The sequence below is a fragment of the Cimex lectularius genome, unplaced genomic scaffold, assembly GCF_000648675.2.
Source record: "Cimex lectularius strain Harlan isolate CLEC.00 unplaced genomic scaffold, Clec_2.1 scaffold7, whole genome shotgun sequence".
In the NCBI taxonomy this organism is placed as follows: Eukaryota; Metazoa; Arthropoda; class Insecta; order Hemiptera; family Cimicidae; genus Cimex; species Cimex lectularius.
In genome coordinates, this window is record NW_019392731.1 from 3697110 (window position 1) to 3713144 (window position 16035).

At 33.8% G+C, this 16035-nt stretch overlaps 1 protein-coding gene across 2 annotated transcripts in view; it reads left to right on the plus strand.

The window, feature by feature from the left end:
* Positions 1–16035, plus strand: part of LOC106668588 (lachesin-like) — an 88493-nt gene that overhangs the window by 59657 nt on the left and 12801 nt on the right. For both annotated transcript variants that reach the window (XM_014397483.2, XM_014397484.2), the window contains exons 3-4: positions 5342–5549; positions 13780–13941. In XM_014397483.2, the coding sequence (XP_014252969.1) occupies positions 5342–5549; positions 13780–13941 (370 nt within the window). The remainder of the gene's footprint in view (positions 1–5341; positions 5550–13779; positions 13942–16035) is intronic.

A 16035-nucleotide genomic window follows, 5' to 3' on the forward strand; every position in this document is an offset into this window, starting at 1 on the left:
AGTTGCAATAATTACAGGAAAGGAAGAACAGTCCAAAAGTGACAAAATTAGAAATCTTGGATAATTAAGTTCTTATAATAATATTAATTATAAGTTCACTAATTTCGTGGTCCGCTTGACCAATTAAATCATTACATTTAATTAAGGTTTTTAGTTGAGATGAAAAAAAGCTAATGGCGCGAGAGGGATTCGAACCCACGACCTTCGGCTAGATACGCCGCTGCTCTACCACCTGAGCTTTCGTGACCTCGATCCACTCGGACATCAACTTCCTATCTCAACCCCACCTTCTGAGTTTTCCCTCCTTTTGCCATTTTTCAAATGTCGTGTAATCGGTTTGGATTCTCGACGACAATTGAAATGGCGACGGAGAGCTTTAGTGAACTGTACTTCATTTCAATTCATTAAATTCACTAATTTCGTGGTCCGCTTAACCAATTAATATATTACAATTAATTAAGGTTTTTTGTTGAGATGAAAAAACGTTAATGGCACGAGAGGGATTCGAACCCACGACCTTTGGCTAAATACGCCGCTGCTCTACCACTTGAGCTGTCGTGACATCGATCCACTCGGACACCAACCTTCCAATTTCAACCCACCTTTTGAATTGTCACTCCTGTTTGCCATTTTTCAAATGTCGTGTAATCAGGATTCAATTCTCGGCGACAAATGGAATGGCCACGGAGATCGAAGCCACGATAGCTCAAGTGGTAAGCAGCGGCGTATTAAATCTTAAAATTAAATCTTTCAAATAATTATTCTTTGGATGTAAGGGCCTGGTTGAAATGAAAAAGCTAGCCGAAGTTCGTGGGTTCGAATCCCGCTCATGACACTGACTTTTTTATCTCAAGCAATACCTTCCATAAAAATTAATGAACTGAAAAAAGTTATTGGGTCAATCGGACCACGAACTCTAATGGAATTAATTATAAGGTTTCATAATAATGATGTTGGGCAATATTTTAAGACAATTATAACCTTACTGCATTGTTTCTAATGTTATTATTATAGGTTTATTATTTATCATAAAACAGCTTAATTTTATTACCTAAGGAAACAATGATGCTTGTCTTATTATAAAACTGCCTATTTACTATATAATTTTTTTTAAATACACGTGTAAAATAATCGAAATTCTTCTTGTTGGAGAATTATTTTTCGATAACAAAATATTTACTACAAAGAAATCTACGGAACCGTCAAATATTTCATGAAGAAACTTTTTTTCAAAAAAATTGAAATTCACTGAAAGAAATCAAGATCCGTCATAAGATTATCTAATACCATGTAACATTAACAAAGTAGACAAAAACGTTGTTCTATTGCAGCTCTTTAATTTGTTAAATATTTTAAAACAAACGCTTTTCCATCCTCTTTGTATAAGAATCCTCGGAGAATAAACAAAAAATAAGTCAAATATCATGTAAAACATTATTAATTTACCTGATGAAATTGTAAATAATTTGATAGAAATATGCCATACCATCAGTCACAAATTTGTCACAATTTTAATGTCTGATGAAATTTGAATGCTATTATCTGTCAATAATTATCATACCCAATTATCTTACTTATTACTTTATACTTACTTATTCTTCTTTTGTTATTATGATATTATTAAATTATGGTGGTTTATATTTTTATTTTACTTATTTTTTATAATATGCTAAGGTTCGATTCTTTGCTGCTGTATCTTGAAATTTTATTGTACGTTTTTTAAAATTATAATTTAGGAAAATTGGATGAATAAGTAACTTGTGTATATGTACTTAAATGTATATTCGCCATGTACAAGCTTATTAATCCCTTTTGGTTATTTATATTTTTCAAAAAATGTTCGACTGAAAAAATACATGGGAGTTGTAAAATATTGTTATGATATACGATTGTATTTTAAATATATGAATAAATGCACATTCAAATTTTTAATGTTAAGAATATTATATAACCATTTAAAATATTACGTGTATTCAGCTAGTTTCGACTACATCATTCTCGATTTAGTGATATGCAAATACCCGCAATGTGGCATAAATTTATGACTTGTGTCAAACTACGGAATGCCGGTTTGATCGTTAAAAGGGAATTGAATCCAACTTGGGAAATGCGGCCACGGACGGTAGCAACAAAGTAAAACCGTGGACGCTTGTTTATTAAAATCCTCTAGGACTGTTAAATAAGCGGAAGTACGCATAGCGCAAATTATTCCTATATAATGTATATTTATTATATATTATATTTATATTTGAAACTTGTATGGGAAATCGTTCAAATTATATTATTAATGCAAGGTTGGAGTTTCTATATCGACCACTTTAATTCCCTTTAAATTATTCGCATTACCCGGAGGTTTTTATTTCGCAATTAATAATGGAAAGTAAATAAATTTTATATTTTTGTATATTAACATATTTATTATGATTCCGCAAGAGGACCAATTTCACCAATATTATTTAATATATTTATAAATGACATTGTCATGTTTTAAAAATTGTAAATTTAAACCATTTGGAGATGACAGTAAATTGTACAGACCCATGGATTGTGCAAACGACTGTGATATTATCCAAACAGAATTAAATAATTAATAAACAAAATTAGTGACATACTGACCGCTGGGCTCGAAGAAATAGAATTAACCCTGCCAAACTGTGGCAGGTTAAGAAAGAAGTCGGTCCCTGGTCCACGGAGAACGGTTCGAAAAGGGAAAAAGCCATACTGACAAGACTACGCATAGGTCATACGAGAATAACGCACGGGCACCTTCTGGCCGGAAAGCGACCGCGTAGGTGCCCGTTATGTAAGGATAGAATAATGGTCGAGCACCTCTTCAAGTGCAGAAGGCTTGATATATATAGGCAATATTTTGGCATATCATCGGACCTGTGCGTAGTCTTGAAGCACGGCAGCGGGCACAGATCGCTGTTCCGGTACCTCAGGGCTATAGGGATTTTTAAATGTATATAGTTGTATGTGTTTGCGTTGAGTCTGTGTTTGACTTTATGTTAATTTATTGGAATGAATGTAATTTATTAGCATGAAAGGAAGGGGTGATTAAACCCCGCCCCGAGGAATATCGATACTCTGGGGTGAGTGTGTGACGTCTGGAGAGTAAAAGTAAGTTATTAGCGAGAGTGGAGAGGGTTCAACCCCGCCCCGAGGAATATCGAGTACCCTGGGGGAATGAATGTGACCAGACATCTATGTTTGTGGTGATGTATATATATGTATTGTATGTTTTGTTTTCATTCTGTATTTGACAACCTGAGGTACAAATGAGAGACTAGCATTTTAGAATATCAACGTAGCATTTATCTGAAATCAAGAGTCAGTAACCAGATCGAGATGCTCAAATGCCTGCAGTTTAAAACAAAGTATGCGCGAAAGAAAAGAAAAAGATGGAAAACACGCAGAGGGCCGGCGATGACCTCAGCTGTTTGTTGGCCCATAAACTTCCTACTTATATATATAGTGACATAGTGCTCAGTAAACACCCTAGAACTTAATATTAAAAAATGTAATTTAATACGCTTCCATCGTATTCGATGCTCTCTAATCTGTGATATTAATCTTGCTTGACTAGACACCATGAAGGACCTAGGGGTAATTTTTGATTCTACATTAACGTTCCTTGAAGATATAGAATATAGAAAAAACAAAAGACTAAAAATGCTAGGTCTCGTTTAGCGTAATGTAACTAATATAAATAACATTAATGTCATTAAAAACCTATATTTTGCTCGGGTCAGGTCCCACTTAAAATATAACTCACCTGTTTGGTACCCTACTAAAGTAATAATGTATATACATTAGAAAAGGAGCAAAACAAATTTTTAAGATTCTGTGGACTAAAACTTCAAATACGTCTTGAACCAGATGGACAAACCTTTCAAGTGAGGTCCGAATTAAGTATAAATTCACTAGAATCTAGAAGATAAATGACTGATGCTCTAATATTGTTCAAAATAATTAACAATATAATTAAATGCCCCTCTCTACTAGAAGAGATAAAAATTTCATGTACCTGCCGATAGAAATAGACAGAGTTGTTTTATATAGGACACCATAAAAACAATTATATGAAAAATGCTCCCCTGGAAAGGGCTTAAAAAATACTAAATTATGCAAACGACCAACTGGATATATTTTACCAGTCACAAAACAGTTATAAAAAAATTATTGCCAATTCTAAACCACTGAAGGAAATCATGTGTATACAGGTCTGATTATACTATTTATAATGTATTTGTTATATTTGTAAATGCCTCTATTATGAGCTTTGTAATGTATACATAATGTGTAAATAAAAATATTTTCCCTAAATAAAGATATAGAATACTGTGCGAATCATGGCTCCACAATATTTAGGATATCCCCAACTATTGCATAGTTGTCTGTTTTTCGTGAATTACACTTCACACTGATGTTTAAAAAAAATAAATAAATAAATAAAAACTACTCTCATGTACAGATGTAAACCATATTGAATTTGATAACAACGAGAGAAGGATTAATTTGACAAAAAAAGGTATACTGTTAATATATGTTGTAATTACAATATTTAAAAAAATATATATAAAGAACAAATACAGCAAATTCACATGAAAAAGTTTACTTCTATGATTGCATGCAATAAAAAAGTAATTTCTGTGTTAATAAATTTAATAGTGTCCAATCAAAAAGAGATATTAATATGATTAATGTATGCGTATAAAAAAGCAAACAATCAAATCGTGTTATGTACCGATAAGATTATGGACGCTGCTGTAGGATGCTGTTAGGAAAATATGGCAGTGGAAGCATAAAAGAAATGCTGAAAAGATGGAACTGGAAGCTGGAAAGAGGAGATGTTCCACGAAGTTGGCAGATTCTATCCTAGTGACTCTTAGTGAAAAAAAGATAATAAATAAATAAAAAGATTAGTAAAGTGAGCAGACTAGTCATGCAATGCGGCCCTCAGTCTTGTCTTAAAAAAGTATGAGAATGCGTGATCTACACTCGTCGCCTCGTCGCGCTCATTGGAACTTTTTACCCCACTCAACGCAACGTTATACCAAAACACTGTACGCAACTGAGCGTATGGCCGATCGCACCGTGCATATACACAATTTAAAACTTACTTAATATTATTATTTATCACGATATCAGGCTATAAATCTACGACTGCTTTCATAAAATTAATAAATAAAAAATAACTTTTTAAAAATAAAAAGACAATTAAGTACTGTCCTATTAACACTAACAATACTACAAGGACGTCTCAATAAACCTCTTAGGGTTCTGCCTGCGGATTGTAGGTCGCTTCTTGTCAAAATAACGCGCTGAATTTTTTTTTAAGGTCGCCTGGATACACATAGACCGACAGATGATCCTGACCATACACAGGCACGTCATCGCCAGAGTGTCTAGATTCAGCGTGTCCCACGACAACCACAAAACCTGGATGCTCAATGTCAACCAGGCTCAGCAGGAAGACAGAGGCTACTACATGTGCCAAGTAAACACGAACCCGATGATCAGTCAGGTTGGATACCTTCAGGTTGTCGGTGAGTAGATTATAAATGTTATTTTCTAAATTCGTAATAATGTGTTACTCGGATTCGGTTTATACAAAAATTTAAGCATGTTCTTATCTTTTTTATTATATATCAATAATTATTCATAATAAATGTTTATTTGTAAATAAAACATTTTTGAATTGACTTATTTTCAATTAATTTGGTTGATGATGATTATTTCGTTTTTACTCGGCATTCATTGCCCCAAACAGAGTCAGCAAATTCCGCTAAAGCATCTAGGTAGCAAACGAAAATTCTAATTTCGAAACGTATTGTAACAAAGAGTACTTTTATTGTAACAAAGTACTACATAATACATTTTAAAAAGACTAATTAAAATATTACAAGGGGGTCGATAGGTCACGGATTTGGATATTTTTTTAATTGAATTATTTTCAATTAATCTGTTTGATGTGATTATTCCGTTCTATAACGGTTCATTGGCCCAAGCAGAATCAGCATCACTTCTAAACTTATTGAGTTAAACATTACATATTAGAACTACAGAAAACATTTTAATTTTAATGATTCATAAAAATCTTACAAGGGTGGATGGGTCACGGATTTGAACCAAACTTTGTTTGGAGATTCTACTCTCCAAAATAACTAACACGTATTCGTAACTTCTTGTGAATAGGCCTTGGTTCGTCATTTTTTTTTACGAAAGTTCGCAAAGGCAGAGGTTATACCAACCTCGGGGAGCCGGTGTTTTTGAAAAAAAGCACATTTATGTGCCAATGTATATCGGGCTGGATGCAGGGCCGCTAGATTCGAACCAGGGATCTTTACCTTACAGTGATGAGCGCTGTGTCAACGCCTAAACCGTTGCGGCCACCGGCATCCCTTTTTTAAAGTTGTAATTGTCCGATTTTAATATTTTTATCTCGCTTTTCTACTTGCTCAAATAAGCTATGAATATATCATTTTACAGAACGTTCTATGTAGTTTGCAATAAAAATGCAGTACATGCTATCAAAGTTGATCAATAATCAAAAAATTTCTAAAACCCAAACATTTTTCTAGTAAACTAGGTCATATTTTTTCGTGAAATTGATGCAAAATTTTGTTTTAGCTCTTCTATTTAAAATTAAATTTTGTCGATATTTTTACGCATATAATTATTCAATTTTTGAGAAGTCGTTGTCAATTTCACCATCAAACTTTTTTTACCCAATCTTCTCCTAGTAATTAAAGTGGTCGATCAAAATTCGCCGATACCTTAGAGCTGAGTGAGCGAAAGATACGGCACTTTTCCATTGTTTCGTGCCATTGAACGTATCGATCATATGCCTTGACGAGAAACTTCTTAAAAAAAGGCGTAGGGAAACTCCACTAGCATTGGGTAGCAGCAGAAAAACTGCTCCGGGTCTTCTCTTTTCCTCAGATAGAGAATTCTTCTGCAGTAGACGTAAGGTTGTCCTTTGAGGAATAACAATTCCTTTCTTTTAGTTTGAATATGGGAGGATTGGACGAACAGACTTTTCCCAAACTAGCTTTTCCCAGTTGACGTATTGAATCTCCACCTCAGAACCCTGTAGACTGTGAACCGGTTTGACGTATTTGCCCTGGTAATTGTTTTATCTGGCATAACAGTCGAATCCTCGTGCAAGACTGGGAGATCACAATCGAGAACGCGTTCAGATAATATACAATTCCAAACTAATCCGCGATTTGTCTCGATGCCTTGGCTAAAAAAATTTTTATTTTCGTTCTGTTTTTGACATGCGATTCTCACCTAGCCCAACACTTTGATCAGATAAATAGTCATGATGAAGTTGTGTCGTGAGCAAAATGACATAAACCGTCTTTTTCTTTAGAAGAAGTATGTACGACGGGCACCACGACGGCAGTTTTTAAGATGTGTAACACACACTCGACAAATTTATATTCTTGGCAATCCCATACAAGTGCTGGGTAACATAAAAGCCTTTCCCTTGGCAGAGAATGAAGTCGCCGAATTACTGGATAAGCAGTAATAGGAGCAAAGGGCTTAAAGGACATCCTTGACTAACCACACTTGTGACTGGAAAAATGTTTTTCGTTTCATCTTTCACCCATACTACAGATACAGTACTGGCATACAAAGCGCGAAAGGATTTACCCATTTCTTTGAAATTTCCGAAGTGAGTAATTTTAGCATTAGAAAAGCTATGTTGACCGAGTCGAACGCAGATTTCAGACCGATAAAAAACGTGCGCTAAACAAATATTAAATTTTGACTAAAAGGAAACTCGATTAAAAGATTTAAAAAAATGTTTTATTTCCTACGTCAAGAATTTTTCCGGTTTTTGTGTACCTAACGGTGTTTGCAAAACAATTTTCCAAGCACGGTAAACATTTTATAAAAATGATTAAATTTAGCTTTTATTGCTTCCGAAAGAGTATAAGGAGTGTTAACAGATCAACAGGACATTTTCATAATTTATTTTATTTTTTATCTTTAAAATAATTTTTCTTCGAATTCGTTTTAAATTTCTTAGTGATAACGAAATAAATTTTAGTATAAAATTAACAACAAGCTAAATATAAATTATGTAAATGGTAGTAGAAAATGTAAATATAAATTTAGTCATTTACATATATAAAAATGTACCTACTTCCAAACAGATTATAAACTATATTTAAAAAACGCTTCAGATATACAATATGTATGATATTAATGTCCAACTACAGTTTTTTTAGTATATATCCGATAAATTTCTTTTGGCTTTAATGCATTATTTGCATGTTTTTTTTGTTTTTTTTTGCAGTTCCTTACTAAAAATAATTGGCTCTGGTAAACTCCTTCTTTGTCGTTCTGAAAAACTCGTTTTACACGACCCACCTCAAGAAAAGCCCCAGAAAAAGTTGAAAAAGGTAAAACAGCAATGCCAGAAAAAGACTGACAATGAGTTTGAAAAAATTCTAATGAGGTTTTACCGTGAAATCGATATTTGCTTATTTTCACATTTTACACATCGACGTATTTTGTTGGGGAGAAAGTACAACTTTTTCATTTTTTGCAGAAATTCATGTTTTCATCCATAATGGTACACTTCGAAATTTTATTAACCCATTTTAATATTGTATTTTTGGATTTAATACCTTTTAGGTTAGTCGTGTCTATTTGATGTTGGGTTTAACAACACGCACATAAAATTCGATTAAAGTTGATTGAACAGTACTTTAAAAAAGTGTACCAATGTGGTAAGATTTATCCCAATATGGATAAGATAGGTCTCGTCTTCATAAAAATGCTGAAGTGCTTTTATGTGTATATGATTTAATTTGGTGTTTGGCAATGTCTCAAATTTTTCTGAACCGATTTTCAAACGAAAGGTTGCCAGTTTTTTGAAAATTGAATGGGCAATATCAATCTGCAAATGAAAGTTAATAGAATTGGAAGGCAAAAGTTCTAATAACTTTTGACATTTATAATAATTTGAAAAAAAAGTGTAAATATTACAACATATAGAATGTAGTACATATCCTAGAAAAAATAATGTTTTAAGAATTATTTTTTTCGACATTGAGTAGTTTTTGAGAACATCAGAGATGAAACTAGGATGTAACTCCTGTGTGTTAAAAGTACAAATAATGACCGGACTTATTGATTCTGATTATATCAGATTGTTTTGGAGAGTTATTTTAATGGGCGACGATGAGATTGACTGATTGTCCACTGATGCTAATTTATTTCTTTACCCCTTTGCAAAACATCTCATTCCGCTGTAGCAGTGCTGTAAACGATTCAAACATTCCGTAATTAAACTGTAATTAGGAAAAAAGGGGGATAAAAATTAAATTAAGGAAGAGAGCTATCCCGTATTCTAATTTTTCTCTGGCCCTGGAGTTTCTTTTTATTTAATGAAAAATGGGGAGCTGCGTCTTTTATTGACCCATCGCGTTCAGGACGTTATCTAATTGTTCTCCCCTGATTTGACTTCTACAAATGTTCGTATTGCATTATGCATGTTGACTCAAGCACGGATCAATGGAGCGACGAAATCAAGTCAATCCGGTCTGGTACCTCGTTGTTTTTTAAATCCTTCGGGTTTTGCAATTCTTTTAAAGTTTGTTACATTGTCAGAATTGATTTAATAAAGGATTGTCCTTTTTTTATTGGTTTATCGAATATAATTTGTATCGCTAGTATAAATTGTCATTCAATTTTTGCATGAGCGAATTGTTCACGGTCTCTTTTTCCTTTTCCATACAGAAATGTAGGCTTGTAAAAGGAATAACTTAAGGACGTGTTATTCGGCACAGATACACAATGATCGATCTTCAAACGTAGATTTATTTTATATTCTAACACATCTCTCCTGTGTTATTATTCTCTATGAAGAATGATGTTTTTCCTCAGAATGGGATTGTTGGATTAAAGGATAAATTGTAATTGTGTTTGTATTAGGCGGAAACATTTCGCGTGACTCGCGTTTCCAAGGTGAAATAAACTGTGTAATTCATACCATGTCTTAAAAGAGTGACAGACGCTATTAAGCTGTCATTTAAAAACCGCTTTTTTGTCGCTTTAATTTTCTTTCTAAATACACTCATTTTATTTATTTATTCGGTAAATAGGGTGGGGGTAAATTCGTGCAATACCGGACTATTTCGTTTATAAAAATGTAATTATAACAGCCGGCGTGTTTTCGCGACGAAAGCAGTTGTAATTGTCGACTTAATTATACAGAAATGCATTTTATTTATTATTTCCTATTACATCTACAATCAATGAATGATTTTTTCACTACCTTTAATTTTTCATTTCACAGAAGGTGTACTTCTAAATAAAGAGAGCGTTATATCAAAGTATATAATATATTATTAAAATTTAATTGGATTAGGTCATTAAAGAACTAAGAGTAATAGTAATGATTATATCAAAAGATTACTATTTTCTATCTAAATAATTTTCTATCTCTAATAACTAGTTTACATTGGATTCTATTCGCATTCAGATAAAACTTAACAAAAAGAAAAAATGAAATTTATAATGGGTGTTCTTCCTTGTTCCTTGTACCAAAAGTTTTTGTAATAGTTAATAATTCCAGTTTTACTGGATAATTATATAAAAAATTATATGTAATTTTTTCGGATACTCGTGTTACAAACTTAACCCGCTGATTGTACATTCAAATGGCACCATAAAGTCCTAATTAACTACGCCCCGAATATCAGCAGTTTCAGAGTTATTCCACTTTTTCTGATTTTTTAAAATTTCGCGACCTTGCTTCATATAAACAATGAATACCTCCAAAACTAAAAGTTTTTCCGTTGATACCATTCAACATTACGTTAAATATCCAATACTTGTAAACGTTCGTGAAATAAGTGTTTTAGTAGCCAGAACTTTAAAAAAAAATTTATGGTGTTTCTAAACTACTATTTCCAATACTAGAGACCTGCAAATTTCAGAAAAGTGAAACTCTACTCCATATAATATCCTTTTTAATGGTGTAATTTCGTTTTTAAATACTTTTTTAAAAGTTTAAGAAATGGATGGAAAAAACCATGGCTGACGTTTTTTTTATTTTATCCAGTACTTCGATGTTGGGCATGTGCTTCCGGCTGGATACCACGGCACGTCTTCGGTGGTGTGTTCTGCCAGCTCCTAATCCGGGCCCTGTGGTGGTTCCTCTACGCTAATTCGATAACATGAGCGAACTACAGGAAATTAAGAACTTAACAAAATAGGAGACAATGCATGACAGCCAATGACAAATATGCACGGAAGAAAAAGAAAAAACGCATAAAGAAGGAGGAATTTTCCTTTTAAAAGCAGACGGACGGCGATGACCATTTGATATTTGATAGCTCATAAATAATTATTACTTACATTAATATTACTACGTATAATCAAAAAGTGGTGATTATTAAACGTCATCATAATTTTATATCCTTGTAATTCTTAATAATTCTTAAAAACTTCTATCAAAAAAGAAGCAGAATAAGGGCAAATGGGGGGAATATTATTGATTTCTACATTAATGATCTATATAAAAACAAAACATAATAATTAAGCGGCCATGAGCCGCGGTCGTTTGGAGCTTCCTTTGCTCATGGCCTTTTCCCCAAAATGCTTTTTTGAACTTTGTATATCTAGGTTTCATATCAACCGCGTTCACTTTTATTTTATTTTCATTACACAAATATTTTTCTAGTATTTGAGCTAAATTTCATTAAACGTGGAGAGTTTATTTAAACTCCAATCTAACAATACGAATACGGGAAGGGACAAATCATTTACTGAGGTATCATTGAAACAAAAATATACTCCATAAAATATTATTATCTTCACAATTGTTATTGATTTAAAATAAATTTATTTAATTTCAAAATTCAGTATTATACATATAACTTTTCTTGTTGATTCCCATATCTTTAATATTAGTATTACTATGTGCTTCTGTTGAAGGACTGTCTTCGGAAATCCTGTCTTTTCTTGGGTCAGTTTAGTAATGACAAAATCATCTGGATCGATCGAAAGTTCAATAAACTTAGATTACACGATTAGTATTGTGGCGATGGCGAGTTGCAAGCTCATCTAGATAAATCAATTAAAAAAGTGAAGCCATGCTAACGGTCATCATCCCATGGGATCAGTTCTGCGCAAAGAATATTGTAATTTAATATAACAATAATTTACGACATGCACTTTTTCTTTTAAATGGTCACTTCTTCATTGAGATCAGATAAGTTTATCCTTGATGGAAAGAATTGTTTACTGTCAGTTACGTAAATTATAACTTGATTATGGAAATTGTTAGATTTCCATTAGAGAGGTTTAATTGAGTTTCGGTTGTCAAATTGATTTCGGTCGACTTCTTGTTGAATTGACATTTACCCCACTCTTTTTGGAAACAATACGAAATGTTCCAAATTACGAAATCACCATCGATTTACCCTCCGGCCAGATCCACGTTTGTGATCCATCCGCTCTTTGAATTACAATGGAAAATAAATAGAAGGTCAGTAGAAATACGAATCGGAAAATTATTCATGAAAACCCAAATCACCACATATTGTTTCTCTGATTGAAACCAGTCCGCAACTCCGGCCTTTGTCCGTTAAAAGTTCGTTAAAATCACAATTATGTCAGACAAGAACTTTACGACCAGCTTTGAGTATTTGGGGAAGTAAACTGTGTACATCAATGTATATTGTTGTTTTATCCTAATCACCAATAATTTGTCTTGTTTATTCTTTTTCCATTTATGGATAATTTGTGTTAATTTATTTATTTTTGTATTTTTGAAAATTTAAATTGTAGCAACGGGAAAAAGTTCGCTCTTTTTTTACATTTACGTACGTTTTACTTGATTCTGTGGGATAACAAGATAGCTGAAAACGCATGAATATAATTATGGTTAATTTTCATTGTGCTGTGTAAAGTAAAACCTCTCATTTTAGACCTAAAAAAAAGCAGGGGTGGTTAGTTCACGCTTTGGCGTAATAAAAACCTAGATTTTACTGCGCTTATCTAGCGCTTCATTCACACAGAATAACGTTATCTTTTCATTATTAATAACATTGTTTATTAGAAATTATGCTCTAACTAATGAACATTGGTGTAAGATATGAATTTGGTTAAAATACACTTTTACGCATTAAAATATTAAATCTATCAACTTTTCATTTCTAACGGATGAACAATTTTCTGTGACATTACAACCTAGTAAAATATGCACTTATTTCTTTTCCAAAATATGTACAAAATCTTACAACAGAATGAACTAACATAATTATTTTCAATTAGTTAATCTTTATGAAAGGTACTGGCTGAGATGGAAAAGTTAGTGTCATGTGCGGGATTCGAACCCACGACCTTCGGCTCAATACGCCGCTGCTCTACCACTTGAGCTATCGTGACATCGATCCACTCGGATACCAACCTTCCAATTTCAACCCACCTTTTGAATTGTCCCTCCTTTTTGCCATTTTTCAAATGTCGTGTAATCAGAATTCAATTTCGATCCATTCGGACACCATCTCCCCATCTCACCATTCGAATTTTCCTTCTTTTTTTGTCATTTTACATTTCAGCCAATACCTTAAACAAAGATTATTTGAAAGGAGTTATTTGGTCAATCGGACTACGAAATATAATGGATTTAACACAATTATCTTTGATTGTCTTAATTTAATTGTCTTACAATTATTTTTATTGTTATGTATTATTTTTCAAATTGTACCTGTACTTAGCAATAAGGGTTATCTCTTGTTTAATTTATAGTGCCGCCAAATATTTTGGACAACGAGAGCACGCCATCGTCCGTCGCAGTTAGGGAGAACCAAAATGTCTCACTAGTTTGCAAAGCAGATGGGCTGCCCCTACCAAAACTCTCATGGAGGCGAGAGGACGGACAGCCAATAACTCTCGACAGGAAAACGAGAGGTTGTTGTAGTATATAAATTATAAAGTAGTTGTAATATGAAATTTTTCCCTGAAACTTTAAATTTTAAAATATATAAATTAATCAATGTTTTACTTGCAAAATACACTTAACGAATAATTAATTATTTTCTAGACTTTTTTTTTTGTCTTATGATCTTTGCATATTAGCCATTACGAATTCTTATATATGTTGTTCAAATTGGGGGTTATCGGGAAAAAAGGGCCAGAGGCGACGGTGGGAATCGAACCCACGACCGCGGCGTGAGAGTCTCTCATGCTAACCACTCGGCTACCGCGGTAATCGTATGTGGGATATTTAAATTTTTAATGTTTAGAATTATCAATCAAATCATATCAATGAATTCCTTCACTCTCCTCTCCCTCTCGCTCTACCTCCTAAGCCCATCCACCCCGCAGATGTAATGTACCAGATTCTCCGCCTTTCCGAAAGAAAATCCCCTGGCCATGATCTAATTACCCCTAAAATCCTCCGCAATCTACCCAAAAAAGCAATAGTGTACATTACCTCTATTTATTTCGCACAACCTATTTCCCTATCCAGTGGAAACTATCTTTAATAACTCCAATACCAAAACCACACAAATCCCCCAGTGCCCCATCCTCTTATAGACCAATAAGCCTCCTTCCTATTTTATCCAAAATTTTTGAACGTATCCTCCTTAAAAGATTTATTCCTATATTTGACTCTGAAAACGTAATTCCGAACCATCAATTTGGGTTTCGACCTCTCCATTCTACTGTTCAGCAGTGCTTCAGAGTAGTCGACACGATATCTTCGGCTCTAGAAAACAAACAATACTGCTCAGCCGTATTTCTGGACGTCACGGAAGCGTTTGACCGAGTATGGCACCCCGGGCTCCTCTATAAGTTAAAATGTATCCTCCCTCAGGCCTACTACCTTATCGTGAAATCCTTCCTCTCAGATCGATGGTTTAAAGTAAGAATCGGCACCGAGTTTTCACCTATCACACCAATCAAAGCTGGCGTTCCACAAGGAAGTATCCTAGGCCCAATCCTCTACACCATCTACACTGCTGACATACCCACACATCCGAACACACAAATCACAGCCTACGCGGACGACACCGCAATCTTATCAACACACTCCAATCCTATCCTAGCAACAGAAGCACTCCAACAACACCTGAACCTTATTACCAACTGGTGCAATCTGTGGCGGATCAGGTTAAACGAACAAAAAAGCCAACACGTTACATTTACGCTCAAACGACAAACCTGTCCACCAGTGCACATTTACAACAAAATAATACCACCATCGAACCAAGTCCGCTACCTTGGGCTTTACTTAGATAGTAGACTTACTTGGAACCCACATACACGATTAAAACGGCAAGAACTTAACAAAAGATATGGACTACTCAGACACCTTCTTGGACCAAAATCAAAACTAAGCATACATAACAAACTAACCGCTTACAAAACACTCATCAGACCTATTTGGACCTACGGAGTCGAGCTGTGGGGCTCGGCCAAATCATCCAATATCCAACGAATTCAGTCTTTTCAATCTAAAGTTCTCCGCCGTATCCTCAATGCTCCCTTCTACGTCACAAATCAAACGATCCACAAAGATCTTAAAATCCCTTTCGTGAAAGATCTTATCCATACACGCTTCTTCACTTTTCACTCTAAACTCTCCCTCCATCCTAACCCTTTAGCCCTAACTCTTTCCTCAACATCTCACCCTTACAATCCTCCACGCCGTTTAAAACGGCGATGGCCTCGTGACCTTCTATCTAACCCACCAAATTAACTTTTACTCCCCCCCCCCTATTAAATAAAAGTTGGTTTCTCTCCTCACTGCCTTCTGGTCTGACAGGTCTGTCGGACTAGTTTATAACTAACTATTTGCTCAATGTATATTATGTACAGATAGCAATAAATAAAATAAATAAGAATTATCAAGTTTATTTTACTACTGATAATAGCTTAATTATTATATTAATTTTTAAGTTTATTAATGATATGTTTGTATTTTTTCTTATTTCTTCTCTTAATTTTACATTATTCAACAAAAAGAACTTTTTTTAAGGTTTACTAAGCCTGAAACAT